General features: G+C 39.8%; 2 protein-coding genes across 2 annotated transcripts in view; both read left to right on the forward strand.

Annotated features, from left to right (window-relative positions):
* mvb12a (multivesicular body subunit 12A) overlaps positions 1-2,481 on the forward strand; it is a 10,546-nt gene extending 8,065 nt beyond the window's left edge. The window contains exons 7-10 of the mRNA XM_036557714.1: positions 441-544; positions 984-1,042; positions 1,886-1,945; positions 2,205-2,481. Coding sequence (XP_036413607.1) covers positions 441-544; positions 984-1,042; positions 1,886-1,945; positions 2,205-2,267 — 286 coding nt within the window. The 3' untranslated portion in view covers positions 2,268-2,481. The remainder of the gene's footprint in view (positions 1-440; positions 545-983; positions 1,043-1,885; positions 1,946-2,204) is intronic.
* A 7,231-nt stretch (positions 2,482-9,712) lies between these two features.
* LOC118798300 (protein NLRC3-like) lies at positions 9,713-19,388 on the forward strand. Its single transcript, XM_036557721.1, has 5 exons — positions 9,713-9,807; positions 11,618-11,692; positions 11,992-12,237; positions 15,285-15,335; positions 15,451-19,388. The coding sequence occupies exons 3-5, from the start codon at positions 12,075-12,077 to the stop codon at positions 17,391-17,393; spliced, it is 2,157 nt and encodes a 718-aa protein (XP_036413614.1). The 5' UTR covers positions 9,713-9,807; positions 11,618-11,692; positions 11,992-12,074; the 3' UTR covers positions 17,394-19,388.
* The last annotated feature ends 17 nt before the right edge of the window (positions 19,389-19,405 follow it).

The following is a 19,405-nucleotide window of genomic DNA, read 5'->3' on the forward strand; positions in this document are numbered from 1 at the left end:
ATCTCTATCTGTCTATCTGTCTATATATCTATCTATTTATTTATCTATTTATCTGTCTATCTCTGCTTGTCTGTCTGTCTGTCTGTCTAAATGCCTAGATTTTTCTGGGATCAAATGTGAAATTCCGCTAATTTTTAAAAATTCCTCCATAACTGAGTGAGTGAGATGTAAACAGAGTGATTCAGAGTGGTTTGGTGTGAGATGGTTCAGATGTCTTTACAGTGGTGATGATAGGAACCAGGGGTCGCCATGACTACAACACAGATATAGCTCTGGATATGACTCTGAGTTACTTTGTTTACATGCTAATTAGATTTTTCCCTTTCAGTGCGACTCCTAAGGGCCAGGTCTGACTGTCAGGTGTACCTGGCCAAGGTTGTTATTAGTGTTTTTACCCCCATCGCAAAACTTTACATTATCCACATTCTGACTCTCCACAGTAACCTGCCTCAAGTCCCGCCCAAGATCAGCCACCGCCGCAACACCTTAGACAATAGAGAGTCCAAGGAGTCACACGACAGCAGTAATATCTACGGAATCACAGGTAACACACCTGTTAAACCTGTCCGTGTAGAAGTCAGTAAAACAGGCCTCTGTTATAATCTGGATAGTGTACATGGTGGTGGTAGTGTCAGTCAAGTGTTTTTTGATAAGATAAAACCATCGTGTGCAGAAGTTTTGGAGGTTTGGTCAAATTCCCTGTTGTTGAGTACTAAAATGTATAAAAGTGTGTTCCTCAGTAAAGGATGTGTTCATTTATTTCCATTAAAGAAAAGCCATCAGTTTTGACCAGGGCTGCCTAAACGTTTGCATATGTTCTGATTTTTACCCCTACCCCTTGTTTTCTGAGTGTCACCCTAACCCCTTAGAACTGAGTTTTGAACGGTGTTGCAGTTGTGTGAAAACATCTGTCCATTTTATAAAGTATTTCTTCATTTTTCTTCATTTTTCTTTATTTTTCTCTCTGTTTTCTCTCCTCTCAGCGATGGACGGAGTTCCATTTGCGCTGCACCCCAAGTTTGAGACTCCGTTTAACGAAAAGGTGAGAAAAAAAACCATCTCTCCCTCTCTCTCCCATGCCCTCTGTCTTTTTCCTCTCTCTTTTTCTGTCTCTCTCCCTCCTTTCCTCTCTCTTTTTTCTCTCTCTCTCTCCCCATGCCCTCTGTCTTTTTCCTCTCTCTCTCTCTCTCTCCCTCCTTTCCTCTCTCTTTTCTCTCTCTCCCCATGCCCTCTGTCTTTTTCCTCTCTCTCTCTCTCTCTCCCTCCTTTCCTCTCTCTTTTCTCTCTCTCCCCATGCTCTCTGTCTTTTTCCTCTCTCTTTTCTCTCTCTCCCCATGCCCTCTGTCTTTTTCCTCTCTCTTTTTCTGTCTCTCTCCCTCTCTCTCTCTCTCTCTCCCCTCTCTCTCTCTCTCCCTCTCCCTCCTTCTCTCTCTTTTCTCCCTCTCCCTTTCTCTCTTTTTCTCCCTCTCTCCCCTCCCTCCTCCCCTCTCCCTGTCTATCCCTCTCTCTCCCCCACGCTCTGTCTTTTACTCTTTTTTTTTCCTCTCTCTCTCTCTGTCTCTCTCCCTCCTTCTCTCTCTCTTTTCTCCCTCTCCCTTTCTCTCTTTTTCTCCCTCTCTCCCTCTCCCTCCTCCCCTCTCACTGTCTATCTCTCTCTCCCCCACGCTCTGTCTTTTCTCTTTTTTCTCTCTCCTCTCCCTCCTTCTCTCTCTCTTCTCTCCCTCTCCCTCTTTTTTCCCTCCCTCTCCCTCCTCCACTCTCACTATCTCCCTCTTTCTCTCTCTCTCTCTCTCTTCTCTTTCTCTCTCTTTCTGTTTCTGTCTTTGACTCCCCCCTCTTCTGCTCTCTCTCTCTAACTCTGTCTCTGTGTCTCTCTCTCTCTCAGGTGCCTGTAGTCACTCTGGATGATATACGTATCAAATCCATCCATGACATAGAAAACGAGGTGAGACTGGAGTTTGTTTGTGTTTGTTTGTTTGTTTGTTTTGTGTGTTTTATGCACTTATATTCAGCGGTAAACGTTTGTCTAAACTGATGATGATGTTTTTAACAGTATATAAAACCCTGGTGGTCTGTTGTTTTGTTTACATTAGTAAAGATAAACTGATTTAGTGTGTAAAACACAGGCGCATGTTTTATTAAATGATACAGGCTTCAAATGTGACGTATGATTGTATGTAATGTGTAATTATCTCTCTCTGCAGTATCACTACACGTTTGCAGTTGAGGAGTTGGCTGCCAAGCGTTCCCGCCCATTGTTGTCCTAGTTCTAAGCTCCTCCCACTTCAGCTCCTTGACCCCACCCCTCCTTTTCTTCTGGATGAAAATGAATCTGACCTAATTTTCTAAATATTCCCAATAACTCAGTCCTTGAGATGTAAACAGAGCGGTTCAGAGCGGTTTGGTGTGAAATGGTTCAGATGTCTTTACAGTGGTGGTGATAGGAACCAGGGGTCACCATGACTACAACACAAATATAGACATTTTATTTACTATCCAGAACCACCAGTGAACCTACACGAGTCTTCTGAGTTTATATGGAATGTTGATGATGGAAAATAGTGGAAAATCTGAAATAATAAGTTTACTTTGGGGACTATTTTGCCTCACAGCGCCCTGCATGTATCCCTCCACCATGAATGGAGTTTAAGTTCTCTAAACTATCCTAAAACAGTGTCTCAGTCATCAGGCAGTGAATTCATAACCATTTCATGTAGGAACTTTCTGTGAGGGAGCTTTTAGAGGTGGACGTCTGGTTCCTATCACCACCACTGTGAACAGTTCTGACTCTAGACCAGAGCGTTTCACACCAAACCATGACTTTGTTTGCACCTTAAACAGTTAATGATGCAGTAATTTTGGGCACTTTGGGTTTAAACAGTCCATATCCTACATTTATTCCTGCTTTTAGTTTTTCCTCTTAGAACACTTATAACATGTTTATTTTTGTTTATTTTTGTCTGTATTTCTGTCATCATTCATTTTTACATTATAATTTTCCAAACCCTATTTATTCTTTAGACTTAAACAGGCTGTGCCTTTTATGACTCTGTTCCGATTGGCTGTGCCTCATACAGGAAACTGTCCAGCCTGAAACACTCCTTATAACTTCAGTGTGAGTGGGCGGGGCTAAACTGCTGTAGCCGGGTATGTTTAAATATGTTAGTTTTTATGATGTCACAAAACCAACGAATCCTAAACAGGCTAATTTCCATTTCGTCACTGTCCAACGGAAAACATGCGTCAGTAGAGGACCAAAAACTGTATTTACCTATAATGTAAGTTAATGTAAAGATGTTTTATTGTGAGTGATTTTGGAGCATTTCTATTGGTCCATTCATCATGAAACGTTCACACAACGTAAAGAGCAGCTTCTGTGTTCAAATAATGCAGAAAAGTAAAATCGTCAAACATGGAGATGTTTGTTTTTCGGTAAAGCTTTACGTGACGCGTGTCTACATAACACATTCATAACGTCTTACATAAACACTTCATAACATGTTCATGAATGTTGAAGTCAGCACTTATAAAGTATACGTTTTACGTGATATTAATAATGGACTACTACGTCATTTTACTGAGCTGCATTTTTCAAAATAAAAGCCCTCATTTATTAATTTTGAAAAATGACCACTTTATTTCTTTGGTCATAAAGTGCTTGGACACTCAGGCACGTTTCACCTTTACTTTCAGCTTGTTTTTAATTATTTTTGTTTTTTTTATGCTTTATGTTGCTTTGCATGCCTTTTTGCTATATGGACAGTAAATGACTCATAAATATGCTGTGAACAGTAATTTGACTGAGTGTCAGTGTGGTGGTGGGACTCAGGAGTTTTACAGACCATAATACTCGTCTATTCCCTGGACAGCCTCATGAATGCAAATAGACTAATTTGCACTGCAGTTTAAAGATCCACGTAACTTCCATCACTTTTTAGGTAAAGGCAAAACAGAATTTATGAATGTTTGGGATAACAGCGCAGCATTTAGCCTCCATTAGTGTCCAATTTACCAAGACACAGTTATACTAGTGTCTTCTCCAAAACCATAAGCGAGGAAGAACATCACTAAAAATAGAGGCTGCGTTCTCATTACCAGGCTGAAGTGGCACAAATCATATTTTCTGCCCTAATGTGACTCAGATCTGATGTTTTCAGAGCTGTGTGGACACAAATCTGATCTTTTCAAATCTGACCTGATCCACTTTCATATGTGGTCCTAGATCGGATACGTATCCAATTTGTGGCCGTGCGACCTTAACGTGACGCTCAGATCAGAATTCATGTGCTTTTTCCCACTGCGCCATCATTCAGCGTTACCATGGCAGCAGCGCCGAACAGAAGTTAAAGCCTGTAAACGGTGGAAAAGCAGCTCATCTCACCTTTTTCTCCTTCGTCTCGCTCTAATAATGAAGCTGAGAGCTGATCAGAGTTAATGATCTTCTCAGCGAAGCTCGTTCTGCTCGTTAGTTTGTGCTGATGATGAACGTGATTCATTCACGTGACGTTACTGAGTAGGATGAGCTCATGAGGGTCATTTCAGGACGCCGGTTCGTCACATTAATGACAGATTTGAGTCACTTACCTAAACGAGTGTGAACCATCGAGTCAGAGAGATCGGATTTGAGCAACGAGGCTTGTAATGTGAACATAGCCAAGACCTGTAAAGTACACTTAGGATAAATAACGTTTTCCTCGATGTATAGACTGTTGAATTAACCCTTTCACACAATAAAATTTTAAAGAAGACACAAAGGAAAAAGAATAACAAAGTGCAAAACACAAAAGCTTAAGAAGAAACACATCATTTAAAAGAAGTTGAAAGTGTAGCAAAATGAGTCTAAGTGTTAAAGCACTTAATGACCAAAGAGGTAAATCAGGTCATTTTTATCTTGGCTGTCCAGATGTAAGATATTTAATTGAAAATAATGCAGTTTTTCAAAATAAAAAACGAGGACTTTTATTTTGAAAAATGTATCTGACTAAAATGACACAGTAGGCAGTAATATCATATAAAACATGCGCTTTATGAATGCTGATTTAAACATTCATGAAGATGTTATGAAGTGTTTATGTAAGATCTTATGAATATGTTATGTCGACACCCTTCATGTAAAGTGTTACCTGTTCTTCGTTGTACAGTGACGATATTTGGGCTGTACAGACTTTACGTTTGAAGCTTTGGTCAAGTTTACGTTCCACATCCACCCTGAGAACGTCTGCGTATGCTGGTTTAGCCTGTTAGCTCAGTCACAGTTCCCTGCGGACATAATTCACTGTATAACACTATCTAACCGCCACTCAAACGTCCAGTCTGTTCCTGCAGAAACCCGACAGTTGTCTCAGGAACACTAAACCCTCCTGTACTAAAAACCATACTGAAGTACTTCTGTGTACTTTGGTATGATTGTTGGTGCCAGACTCCACACTTTTGCGTGTTTATTGTTTAAATTGAAGGTATATTCATCACACAAACGTAACTGACGTAGTATATGAAGTAGTTAGTGGTCCACTGACGGACTCCTGGGTTCTGTGATAAGTTCTCTCTCCTGTTTTTGGACTGTTTGTTACTTTCGCAGTTCTAAATGTCGTCCAGGAAAGGTAAAATTTAATATCTGATAAAATATAAACTCACATTGTTAATCTTATTACAGTGTGGTTTTCTTTGGTCTTGGTTTATGGTGGATTTTGTGTTAATTTAAAGCTTCTTGTTTGTATTTATATTCAATCTGGGACCAAACAATCTCTCTCTCTCTGGATATATATACACATATATACAGATACACACACACACACACACACACACACACACACACACACACACACACACACACGGTACTGTGCAAAAGTCTAAGGCATTTAAAATCATTTGCTTTTAAAATCACTTTATATATAATAAAGTAAATACAGTAAAAGTATACCACAAAAAATAGAATCATCTCAGGTCAAATGATCTTAATTCTAGTTGATATATCTAATATTTCTTATTTTGAGAGGGTTATGTGCTTATTATAAGACTATTTTGCTTATTATTACCTGTTTTAAGTCATTTTATTTAGTAAAATGATCTCACTATACTGGCAGATCATTTTGCTGGTTTCAAGCTCATTTCTTACAACAAGCAACATTAATCTGCCAACACAGTGAGATAATCTTACTTAATAAAATCACTTAAAACAAGTAAAAATGTTTGGAAATGAGTTAAATAATCTTAAATTAAGCTTCCAACAATCTCAACCGGAGAAATATTAGATTTATTGACTGGATTTACGATCATTTTTCTTGACAAGGTGCCATTTTTTGCAGTGTAATGATCTCTAGTTGATGTTTAGTGATCTGGTTTGAAGAACAGTCTGGTTCCAGATTCTCTCACATGGACTTATTAAGCTCCCTCAGCAGCTCCTGATTTAGCATAATTGATAAGTATTGATTAAAGTAAAGCAGGTATTGGATGATAACTACACGTAACACTGGGCTCCCTCGAGGAGAGGACAGGAAATGGATCAACAAACACGGCGAGATACATAAAATCACTACTTACTGTAGAAACGTTTTTGTATTTTTTTGTAATATTACACCTTTTGCACAGTAATGTGTGTGTGTGTATATAATCTGTGGTCCAGAGAGTTTTCTGTCCAGTCCAATTCTCTGGTGTTTCATTGGATTTGATACTTTGAATATTGTTCATTTTAAAAGGAAAATAAAAATGATTAAAAACTCACTCCTCAGTCTGTGAGTGTGTCTGTGAGTGAGTGTGTCTGTGAGTGTGAGTGTCTGAGTGTGTCTGAGCATCTGTGAGTGTCTAAGTGTGTCTGAGTGTGTCTGTAAGTGTGTCTGTGAGTGTGTCTGTGAGTGTGTCTGAGTGTCTGTGAGTGTCTGTGAGTGTCTGAGTGTCTGTGAGTGTGTCTGATTGTCTGTGAGTGTGTCTGAGTGTGTCTGTGAGTGTCTGTGTCTGAGTGTGTCTGTGAGTGTCTGTGAGTGTGTCTGAGTGTCTGTGAGTGTTTGAGTGTCTGAGTGTCTGTGAGTGTGTCTGAGCATCTGTGAGTGAGTGTCTGTGAGTGTGAGTGTCTGTGAGTGTGTCTGTAAGTGTGAGTGTCTGTAAGTGTGTCTGAGTGTCTGTGTGTCTGAGTGTGTCTGAGTGTCTGTGAGTGTAAGTGTGTCTGAGTGTCTGTAAGTGTCTGAGTGTCTGTAAGTGTGTCTGAGTGTCTTTAAGTGTGTCTGAGTGTCTGTGAGTGTGTCTGTGAGTGTCTGTGTCTGAGTGTGAGTGTGTCTGAGTGTCTGTGAGTCTGTAAGTGTGTCTGCGTGTCTGTAAGTGTGTCTGTAAGTGTCTGAGTGTCTGTGTGTGTCTGAGTGTGTCTGTGAGTGTAAGTGTGTCTGTGTGTCTGTAAGTGTGTCTGTGAGTGTCTAAGTGTGTTTGAGTGTCTGTGAGTGTGTCTGAGTGTCTGTGAGTGTATGTCTGAGTGTCTGTAAGTGTGTCTGTGAGTGTCTAAGTGTGTCTGTGAGTGTCTATGTGTGTCTGTGTGTCTAAGTGTCTGTCTGAGCGTCTAAGTGTGTCTGAGTGTCTGTGTCTGAGTGTCTGTGAGTGTGTCTGATTGTCTGTGAGTGTCTGTGTCTGTGAGTGTCTGTGTCTGAGTGTCTGTGAGTGTGAGTGTCTGAGTGTGTCTGTGAGTGTGAGTGTCTGTGAGTGTGTCTGTGAGTGTCTCTGTGTGTCTGAGTGTCTGTGTCTGAGAGTCTGTGAGTGTGTCTGAGTGTCTGAGTGTGTCTGAGCGTCTGTGAGCGTCTGTGAGCGTCTGTGAGTGTGTCTGTGAGTGTGTCTGTAAGTGTGTCTGAGTGTCTGTAAGTGTGTCTGAGTGTCTGTAAGTGTGTCTGTCTGAGTGTCTGTGTCTGAGTGTCTGTGAGTGTGTCTGTAAGTGTGTCTGTGTCTGTAAGTGTGTCTGTGTGTCTGTAAGTGTGTCTGTGTGTCTGTAAGTGTGTCTGTGTGTCTGTAAGAGTGTCTGTAAGAGTGTCTGTAAGTGTGTCTGTGTCTGAGTGTCTGAGAGTGTCTGTGTCTGAGTGTCTGTGAGTGTGTCTGAGTGTCTGTGAGTGTGTCTGAGTGTCTGTGAGTGTGTCTGAGTCTGTGAGTGTCTGTAAGTGTGTCTGTGAGTGTCTGTAAGTGTGTCTGAGTGTCTGAGTGTGTCTGAGTGTCTGTGAGTGTCTGTGTCTGAGTGTGAGTGTGTCTGTGTCTGAGTGTCTGTGAGTGTGTCTGAGTGTCTGTGAGTGTGTCTGAGTCTGTGAGTGTCTGTAAGTGTGTCTGTGAGTGTCTGTAAGTGTGTCTGAGTGTATGAGTGTCTAAGTGTGTCTGTAAGTGTGTAAGTCTGTCTGTGAGTGTCTGTAAGTGTAAGTGTGTCTGTGAGTGTCTATGTCTGAGTGTCTAAGTGTGTAAGTGTGTCTGTGAGTGTCTGTAAGTGTGTAAGTGTGTCTGTGAGTGTCTGTAAGTGTGTCTGTGAGTGTCTGTAAGTGTGTCTGTGAGTGTCTGTAAGTGTGTCTGAGTGTCTGTAAGTGTGTCTGTGAGTGTTTTGTTGGTGCTGTTGGGAAACACTGTGTAATGCAGGCAGATACATCATGTCACCATGGAGATAACAGACTGAAGGATCTGGGAAGAGAACTAACTGGAATATAAAATTTTAAAAGGCATTTATACTCAGAAAGAAAAGCGTTCTGCATCCCCGCTGACCACTGAGGGCGCTAGTGCGCCTACATCACGCTCCATAACCGCTAACAATTCAGAAAGAAGAAGCCAGGCCTACTCTATGATAAAACCCCGGCTGATGATTGGCTCACAAACATGTTTTATGCAAATCAGCGGATCGTTATCGACGGCCAAGATCAGTGTTGCCAAACTGGGCTATTAAAAATAAACTCAGATTTGTAGTAGAGCCTAATGTGTATATATGTACTGAGGCCCATTCACGCCTCCTAAAATAAAAAAAACACCTAATTATTTTCGTTCGTTCTGACGTGAATTGCTATGCCATTATTTTGCAATACTACGTATTATTTTGAGATAGTCTCATTATTTTGAATGTCATTTTTCAGATACCATCTCATTTTGCAAAACTAAGACATTATCTTGAGATATCTCATTATTTTGAGATACTATCTGATTATTTACATATTTTTTTCTAGGTTTCTCCCAACTAAATGAATTGCTATGCCATTATTTTGCAAAGCTTAGTCATTATTTTGAGATACTACCTCATTATTTTAAGTTATTTTTGGAAATATTGAGTCTTTATTTTGAGATATTAAGTCATTATTTTCAGAACCTTCCTTTTTATTTTGAGACGCTTTATGCTTCTGAGATGTAAATATAAATAACGTATGAGTATATATAAATATAATTCATGAGAAAGCATCTCGACATACTGAGACAGTACCTCAAAATAATGACTTGGTATCTCAAAAACAATGAGAGAATCTCAAAAATAATCATTTAGAATCTCAAAATAATGACTTAGTATTGCAAAATAATGGCACAGCAATTCATTTAATTGGGGAAAAACAGGATTTTTTTATTTTAGGTGGCAGAAATTGGCGTCGATAAATTCCTGAATGTGAGATTTTCCAAAAAAATCTTTCAGACCAAGCTGGGATTTTCACTCTGATTGGTCGCTTTGCATGTCAGTCTAACGGGCTCTTCCTGTCGAGGTGGGCCTTTCCCAGCTACGTTAAAAGTCCCAGTGGAACCAGAAAGTCCTTTCCGTCAGGCAGAGTCCGAGTTGTGAGACAGATGCGAGCTGGAATGAAGGAAGGTGTGAGACTGCGCTGGGTGAGTACCTTTGAAACGAACCGTAACACCGAAGAACCGCAAACTTGCGTATTTCTGCGGCGGCTGTAGACGCTGCGGTTAATCCAGCCGCAACACGGTTAAAGCAGCCGCGCAGTGCAGAATCACAGCTGAGAAAAGAAGCCCCTGTTCGGCTCCAGCTCCAGTGAACCGACAGCTTTGGAGGGAGAAAATGTTTCCCTGTAAGCAGCTGCAGCAGCTTTCAGCGGTGGACAGTAACTGAGTAACTTCGTGTAATTCGTTTCTGTACTTAAGTAGTTTTTGTGTATCTGTACTTTACTGAAGTTTTTCTATTATTAGGTGACTTTTTACTTTCACTCCACTACATTTCAGAGTCAAATATCTCACTTTTTACTCCGCTACATTATGAGAAATCTGTCGTTCCTTTCGGTTTATGTGTGTGTAAAAACGCAACACGTCAAAACCAAAGAAGCGCGAAGGAAACACACCAATCATCAATACTTTTGATCATTTTAATAGACATCAGCGTCACTAATTAATGACTCTATTAAAAGACTGGTTTACCAAGAGAGACACTGGAGTATTTACACCTAAAATGAGTTAATGAAGCGAGTCTTGTTATAAAATGATAACAGGACATTAAAATCATAATTAATCTTTCAGTACTTTTACTTTTGATACTTAAGTACATTTGAAGGCAAATACTTTAGTACTTTTACTCAAGTGGAGGTCTAAAGGGAGGAACTTCTACTTTTACTGCAGTAATATTTGACCTTGGGTGTCTCTACTTTAACTCATGGTTTGTGTACTTCATCCACCACTGGCAGCTTTAAAGCACACACTGCACGTTAACGTTGGTCAGCGGCCGTGAGCGAAGGTTCTTTTCCTTTTCCTTCACAAGACAAAGTTTATTCCTTTGTTAACTGCACAAACTCAAACCGCTGAAACTGAGACAACCTTGTTTTGGTTCAAGCACAAACTCTTCTGAGTGAGCTGCACCAGAGAACTTGTAAAGCAGAGAGCTACACTCTGTAATGTCTTCCGGGTTTCTCAAACGCTAGAGGGCGCTCCCGAGCAAGTCCGAAATGAATGGGTTAAGCCTTTTTTTTGGAGCATTTTACATTTTAATGTAAAAGAATTCATTTATTTCCTGAACACAGAACAGCATAGAACATTTGAACACCGCTGTTATATTTTTAAGACCAGTAAGTAAGTGAAGGGAAAATGAGCGATGATAAGTGGCATTTTGTCTATTACTCTGATTAACCCCCAGTTGGCCGCCTGGAAACCGCTGAGCAAAACACCAGTGGACCGCCAGCTTCGCCATTAGCGAGCTGACAGTGGTCCACTATCCTCTTGCTATCAGGGTCAGTGCAATAATGTCAGCGTCCTGCTGCCAAAAACTCGTTTACTGTAGAAAAAGGAAACATACAGGTGAGTTTTCTCTGCTGTTGTAGTGAAATACATCCTTGTACTTTCTAAAACTAAAGGAAGGTTCTGGACGAGTGATTAGAAACTATTTTAACTTCTCGTTTTTTTAGTTGTTGAGCTCCATTTACTCCCATTCACCGAGTCGTTCCACCTTAAATGGTGCCTGAGGGGCCAGAATGTAACTGCTGCACTGTTTAAGGTGGAGCAGGAGAATTTGAACAAGAAGCTGGCGAATGAGAAGCGACTTCAGCTTCACGACTTTTCAGTGTTCAACAGTTTCTCACTGCAGATTAAACGTATCAGGAAACCAGCTGGAGTGATTATAAACACAAATCAGTCCATTCATCTCCAGATTATCGATGTTTGTCTTAAATCGGTCTTTTCTTTGCCGTTTCGTTAGCTACCAGCTAGGTGAGATTCTTGGCTGCATTGCTAAGGTGACCAGCAGTCTGCGCGCCAACCTTCAGGGTTAAAGGTTAGTGAATTATATTAAATTATAATAATAACATGAGTATAATGTGGATGTATGTTTTTATTTCATTTTTACGTGTAAACACACTGAACCAGTTACTGACACAATCTGATTTTCTGCAGTTATCAGATTGTTAAGTGCATGTAAACACACTCACTGTTAAACTGGTGCAAACAAAGTAGTAGCGCATTAGTTCATCTCCAAAAGGATGTAAAAATGAGCAAAGTAGAAATCGTCTTATAGGTTGATGTTTTTACGAAATACGTAAAATTCTGACACTACTTTTGTTGTTTATTTTACAGTGTTCTTTTTACTAGAAAAGCTGACCCTACATTATCCTCTTAAGTCTGCTGTTTCGGCTCAGACTGTGTCCCATGGGTCTGTCATGGAGGACCAAGCATCATCTCTGGTGTCCACCTCCTCACCTGAAGTCTCTCAACGCTCCTCCATTACAGCTCAGAACGCTGGGGTTGCTAACATTCCCCAGCTGACTAGCTGCCATATTAGTTCTCTCAACATAACTCTTCAAACACATGTGAACTCAGCAGGTAAGAAAAACAAAAAAAATGTTTTTGTTGGTTATCAGCTACAATTAACTCAAATGTGTACCACAAGCATACCGAGGTGGTTTTAATGAAGTGGATGGATGGTGTATGTATATTAACAGTATATGATTAGGTAACTGTAGCACAAAAAAAGCATCACTTTGTTCAGAACTCCAACTAAAACCTAAGTAGATAGTTGTTATTTTGTTTATTTATAAAAACTGCTCAGTTCTTTTCTGAGTGCATTAGTCCTGGTGGTCAGTGGTCAGCTGTCGTCATGACTGCTCTGACCAAACTTTGTCTTTTCTTGTTTATTTTTTGCACATTTCTTTCCCTTTCCAACACCTCCCTTGTCAGCAAGGACAGACATACTCTTAGTCTACAATCTACTTCTTTGATCCTTGCTAGCTGAGTGAGAGCCTACAAAAAGACAAAGGATGCAACCCAAATTGGTGGCCCTGAGGGAAATAAGCCGACATCAGGAACAGGCCGAGGGCTCGGGCACACCGCGCTCCTCTGCTAGCCAACTTCCAGTCTCTGGAGAACAAGCTGGATGACCTCAGGGCCAGGGTTAAGTACCAGAGAGACATTTGGGTGTGCAACTTCCCCTGCTTCGCCGAGACATCGTTGAACCCAGCGGTACCAGACAGCGCCATCCAACTTGTTCTTCTTGGTCTACCACTTGGACAGAACAGTGGGGTCTGGCACGTCCAGGGGATGTCGCTAATCTCTGATCAAGTTCCTTCCACTTTCATATGTGCCCAAGTGATGCTTCTACTGAAGAAACCCTCCCTGTATTCTACCAACGTTGTGGAAGACCTGGAATGGGCTGTCCTAGCATACCTATCTTCCCATCTTTAGAGGAACAGACTTCTTGATATCAATCAATCTGGATCTGGACATTTAAACAGAAACTACCCTCTTGTTAGTCGCAGTAATTAGTATTATTATTATTATTATTATTATTATTATTATTATTGGTAGGAGTAGTAGTAGTATTAGTATCTTTTTTTAACCAGGAAAAATCTCACTGAGATTAAAAATCTCTTTTACAGGAGTGTCCTGACCGAGAAAGGCAGCAACACAACAAACTGTGGCTGAAATGTCAAAAAATGTATTAAATACTAAACCAAGATAGTTGTATGCAGATACAAAATCTACCCCATTTCCCTTTAAAGTGGCAACAGATGGAAGGTTCTCGGCATTTCCAATGAATTTGTAAACAACATTGTTTTAGTTTTGTCAACATTTAAAATGATAAGTCTAAGACTATGAATTCTGCTTTGTACAGAATTATAAGCAGCTTGTAGTTTACAGTTTGATTTTGAGTAGGTACTGAACAGTAGATAAAAGTATCATCAGTATAATAATGACAATGTGGATTTGGTACATTATGACAAAGACTGTTAATATAGACAGTAAAAAGCAAAGGCCCCAGAATTGATCCTTGAGGTACACCCTTAGCCACCGTCAAAGGTGTGAACGTAAAACGTTCAGCTTGCACACACTGTATTCTACCAGATACAAAATTCTCAACCAGAGAATGGTGTCTGCAGTTACTGCAATGCTCATGAGTCTAGATTTCATTAACATATGATCCACTGTGCCAAAAGCCTTCGATAAATCAATAAAATGGGCTGCACAGTTATACTCTTCATTTAATAAAACTATTATGTAATTTATTACTTTCAGCGTTGCTGTTATTGCACTATAGATTTTTTCTAAAACCTGACTGATCAGAGTTAATAACTCATTCAGCTGTTCACGCACATGAAAACTGAAAGTTAGGAAAGGGCATTTCCTTTAGAAAAAGAGTGTAATAGACTGCATATTTCCAGATTAATGGAATTTCATGTGTCGTTAATGAAATATTAAAAATATTACCTTACAACATTATTATTTAAAAAGGTTAAAGCTGCTGCAATAACATCAGCTGCTTGCTTTAAAAACAATGTCCTGCTGATTTATTTGTGTCAAAGCTTAAGAGCCTTATGCATCAGAACTAGAGATCTGTTTAAAACTAAATGTCAAAATTTTCATATAGTCACTGTCAGTATAAATACTTTGGTGTTATAAGATTTTATGAATCAAATAAAAACCTTGCTGTGTGAAAGTGCATTTGAATTTTACCTGAAATTTTTATAATGCAGGGTGGAAATTTGTAGCATCCTTGTTACCGAATAAAGATTTTATTCTCTTCAAGAATTTTGGGGAATTATTAAAATTGACTGTAGTATCAAAAAGATACTAAAGAACGAACAGCTTTAGATTTTCTAATTGCAGCTCTTCACTTATTTTGTAACTGCCAAAAAATCAACCAATCGTATTTATGACCAGTACGTCTTGCCTTCGCCCAAGCCATCTCATGCTCATCTAAAAGACTACCTACATTTGGGTTAAACCAGGGATTTTCAAGTTTAACTCTATTTTTTTTTTTTGAAGCATACACGTCTCTTAACATTTCACTAAAATGGTGATAAAAACATTTCCATGAATTTTCAACATCAGAAGTCAAATCCTCTCCCAATCAAACTGAAATAAGTTGCGTCTAAACAAAACATGACTCAGATTTTTGTACTTTTGTACAGGTTGTATATCTATGCAAGGAATTTGTAAGCATTAAATCAATTAAGGATGACTTACCAGGACTTCGCAAATTTTTACTTCAAATATTGCAAGCAACACTCTTCAGGTCTAAAATGCGGTTTTATTTTTGAGTTTGTGTTTTATTTAAGCCGTTCAAGCTTGTGTGTACCTTCTCTCAGGGTATTAGCTGTTTGTGGTTCGCTGTTTTGGGTCATATTACAATACCCATATGACAGTGAGTCCATATTGTAAGACAGCATCACACCTGTATTCACTTTTATAACTTATGTTATGACTCTCACCAAATGCATTCATTCATCAGTTGTACACATTTCACAGTTGTCTGCAGACGATACCTCACAAGTTTCACAGGAAGTCTTTTAACCCAGTGTACTCCAATTTGTCAATTGAAGATACTTGAATAATCAAAATCTTTTTGTGTGTGTTTGTTTTTGTTTTATCAGCAAATGCCAAACAGACTCATCAGCAAGCTTCATTTGTTGGCCGTAATATTGGTGAGTGCTGTATTTAGGCTTCACATTATTTTAAAAATGTATTTGCAAAAATTGTATTTCTGTACCGTCTGTTATGACACTAATGCTCATTTATTTTCCATTTACAAAATTTCAGAGAGAGTCAGAGATAACCTAAAATCCACCTTCAGAAGGAAATTTGAGATGATCTTCGAAGGCACGGCTAAACGAGGAAAACGGACTTTACTGAACAATATCTACACAGAACTCCGCATCACAGAAGGGCAGTGGGGAGGTCTGAACAAGGAACATGAGGTTTGGCGAATGGACACAGTGTTAAAGACACCTCCTAAGCAGGACATACCAGTCAGCTGCAGTGATATCTTCAAACCCGTAAACATTCAAAGTCTTGAAAGTGAAACAGAAGATGAGGTGACTAAAGGCGTGATACCTTCAGATTGTGAGAAAGCTGAAGAGAGACAACCCAGAGTTGTGTTGACTGTAGGAAATGCTGGAATTGGAAAAACAGTCTCTGTGCAGAAGTTCATTCTTGACTGGGCTGAAGGAAAAGCCAATCAGGACATTGATCTTCTGTTGGTGCTGCCTTTCCGTGAGTTGAACTCAATCAAATATGAGAAACAGAGTCTCCATGAGCTTTTGCTTGACTTTCACTCCGAACTCAAAGAATTTGAGGATACAAAATATTACAATGAATGTAAAATTCTGTTCATCTTTGATGGTCTAGATGAAAGTCAGCTTCCTTTGCTTTTTGGACAGAGAAGAGTCTCTGATGTTTCCAAAGCAGCATCATTGGATGAGCTGATAACTAACCTCATTGATGGGAATCTGCTTCCCTCTGCTTTGGTGTGGATAACTTCTCGGCTGGCCGCAATAGACAAGATTCCTCCAGATCTGATCCATCGTATGACAGAAGTACAAGGATTCACAGACTTGCAGAAGGAGGAGTACTTCAGGAAGAGGATCAGTGACCAGAGCTTGGCCAGTAGGATCATTTCACATGTGAGGAAATCAAGGACCCTTGAGATCATGTGCCATATACCGGTCTTCTGCTGGATCACAGCTACAGTCCTGGAACAAATGCTGAGAGAAGGCCATGAAAAAATCCCATCATCTCTCACTGAGCTGTACACGCGATTCTTACTCATCCAAACAAATGAAAAAAAGAAGAAATATCTTGGGGAAAGAGAAAGTGATCCTCTGAAGCTCTCACATGAAGATGTTCAGCTTATTCTTAAACTCGGAAAACTGGCCTTCGACAATCTGCAAAAGAGCAACATCGTGTTTTCAGAAGATGATTTGAAACTGTATGACATTGATGTCACTGAAGCCTCGCTGAGGTCAGGGTTGTTCACTGAGATCGACAAAGAGGAGGATCCGATGTTTCCGGTGAAGAAGTACAGCTTTGTGCACTTGAGCTTTCAAGAGTATCTTGCAGCTTTCTTTGTCATCCACACATACGCTGACACAGGAGTGAACGCAATGCAATCAAGCGACAACAAAAATGCCACAAAACAATCATTTAGGGAAAGTGTTGATGATCTGGGCTTTCCACAGAGGGTTCCGCAGCAAAAGGTGACCTTGTATGACTTGCAGAAATGTGCCATTGATGAAGCTTTGAAGAGTGACAGTGGACATTTAGATCTGTTCCTTCGATTCCTCCTTGGCCTCTCGCTGGAGTCAAACCAGAAGTTGCTAAAGTCATTTTTAATGTGTGTAGAAAGTGGGCAGAACATTCAGCAGACCATCCAGTACCTCAAGAGCAAGCTTAGAGAAGAAGATGACACAAAGACTCCCTCCTCAGAACGATGCATTAACCTCATTCACTGTCTCATGGAGCTCAATGATCACTCAATGGCAGAGGAGATACAAAGGTTCTTAACCTCAGACAGACAAGCTCAGTACAATTATACAGAAGGACAAATGTCCACGCTGGCCAACATAATCACTAAGATTGGGGATGAGATAGACAATTCAGAAGAATTTCAACGCATGATCTCTGAAATTTGTGATGGATCTTATCACAGTAATTCATTATTTAGGCTGTTTATCCTCCTGGGTCGCAGGGTTGCTGGACTCTAACCCAGCACTTATTAGGTGTTAAAAGGTCGGCAGCGCATCAAAGAGCAGACACACAGACATGCACATTCACAGACAGGGGCAATTTAGCATCTCCAGTTGGCCTGACTGCATGTCTTTGGACTGTCAGAGGAAACCCATGCAGACACAGGGAGAACAATACAAGTGCAAGCATCTTTTAGACAGTGTGTATCGTGTAGAAAAAATAAGAAATTGCTCGAACTGGAAAAAAATTTGCTGAGAGAGCTTTAAAATTGGCTGAGAGATAAAACATTCAGGACTGATTGCTATTAGTGCCTCCGTTTCTTTCGTTGAGCTCAGTTAAAGTAGAGAAATACGAGTTCATGAGCATCTGCTTTTTCACTCTGAACTCAAATAACTTGAGGATTCGAAATATTACATTGACTATAAAATTATGTTCATCTTTGATGGTCAAGATGAAAGTCAGCTTCACTGGCTTTTAGACGAAGAACTGTCTCTGACATGTCCAAACTAGCTATTTGTATTAGTGACTCACCTCAGCAACACTGTGTTCTTGAGAAAGGTTCTAAGAAAAAGTCTGTCAGATTCATGACGTGTTCTTAAAGCTCAGAACTGTTCTCACCTTTATATATAGTGCACCGAGAGGTTTGATGGATCAATGACAATAATCAGATCACAATAGAAACAATTTGCCTAATTGTGAGCTGTGCAAAAGTCAGTGCCTTCATGGTTCAGCCTGCATGCTTATACTGGCCTCATGGTCCTCACCACCAATGATGCGTTACTCCAGTGTTGAAAACTGCTGAAGATAATTGGACCATATACAGAACCATCAACACTCAAAGAACCCTTTACATCATTAAAGAGTTCTTTGCATATTGAAATGGTTCTTCATGCTTCTACATCTTCTGATGAAGAATATGCTGTAGATGGTTCTATATAGAACCTTTGTGAAAAGGGTTCTATATAGCACCAAACAGGTTCTTCTATGGTTGCTCATTGGTATCATAACAATAGCAGAACCCTTTTTGGTTACATAGAAATTCTTCATTCTTCATCAGCCTGAAGAACCATTTCACCATGCAAAGAACCCTTTAATCATGTGTAGGGAAGAAGAAAACCAGAGCAGGTTAAGTGCAGACCAAAATCCGTTCAAGGTGGGCCGCGAGGAAAATTTGGACCCTGCTGGAGCCCAACGCACTTGAAAAATGCAGTCCAAACCCAAAGTGAACAGTGTGTTCCTGTCAGGATCCAACATTGTGTTTGAAACTACTAGACACCAAACCTCCATGCATTATTTTAAAAACCAAAACCACACTTTTTGTAGGCAATCAGGCCTTATTAGTATATCCTACACTGAAAACTGCACAGTGTATGAGGGGGACCAGTGGTTGTTAAACACAGTTTTACCTTAATGTGCACTTTACTGTTCCATGGCTGGACTAGCTGTAACCTCTGAACTCTGAATGGAGGCGGAGGTAACATTTTAGTGCTACTTCACCATTTTGTGTATAAAATATCACAGTTGTATGTACATTCAGTATATAACAGTTGTGATGTGCTGTTGTGATACTGTCCATGTTTATTTTTTTTATTATTTGTTTACTATTTTGTTTTGTATTGTTCGTTTATGTGCGCACCAAGACAAACTCCTCATGCAGTTGTATGTGAAAGTTTGAACACCCCTGTTTAATTACATGCTTTTGTTGATTTTCTAAGTAAAAATAAGTTCACACATCCTCTACAGAGAACACGCTTAAATATTGCAGTTTTACTGCACAATTTCTATTTATTCTTTTAACAAATTAGGCAAAAAACATAAAATGGGCCATAAGTTTTTGCTAATAAACAGTAATTGTACTTTAAAGGTGTAGAGGCGTTCTCTGTAGAGGGTGTGCTAACTTTATTTCCACTTCAACCATCAACAAAACATGGAAATTGATCAGGGGAGCACAAGCTTTTGCTTGCGATTGTATATGTAGTCATACTTGGCCAATAAAGTGATTCTCATTATCACATTTGTTCTTTTGTAC

This window comes from Colossoma macropomum, unplaced genomic scaffold, assembly GCF_904425465.1.
Source record: "Colossoma macropomum unplaced genomic scaffold, Colossoma_macropomum, whole genome shotgun sequence".
In the NCBI taxonomy this organism is placed as follows: domain Eukaryota; kingdom Metazoa; phylum Chordata; class Actinopteri; order Characiformes; family Serrasalmidae; genus Colossoma; species Colossoma macropomum.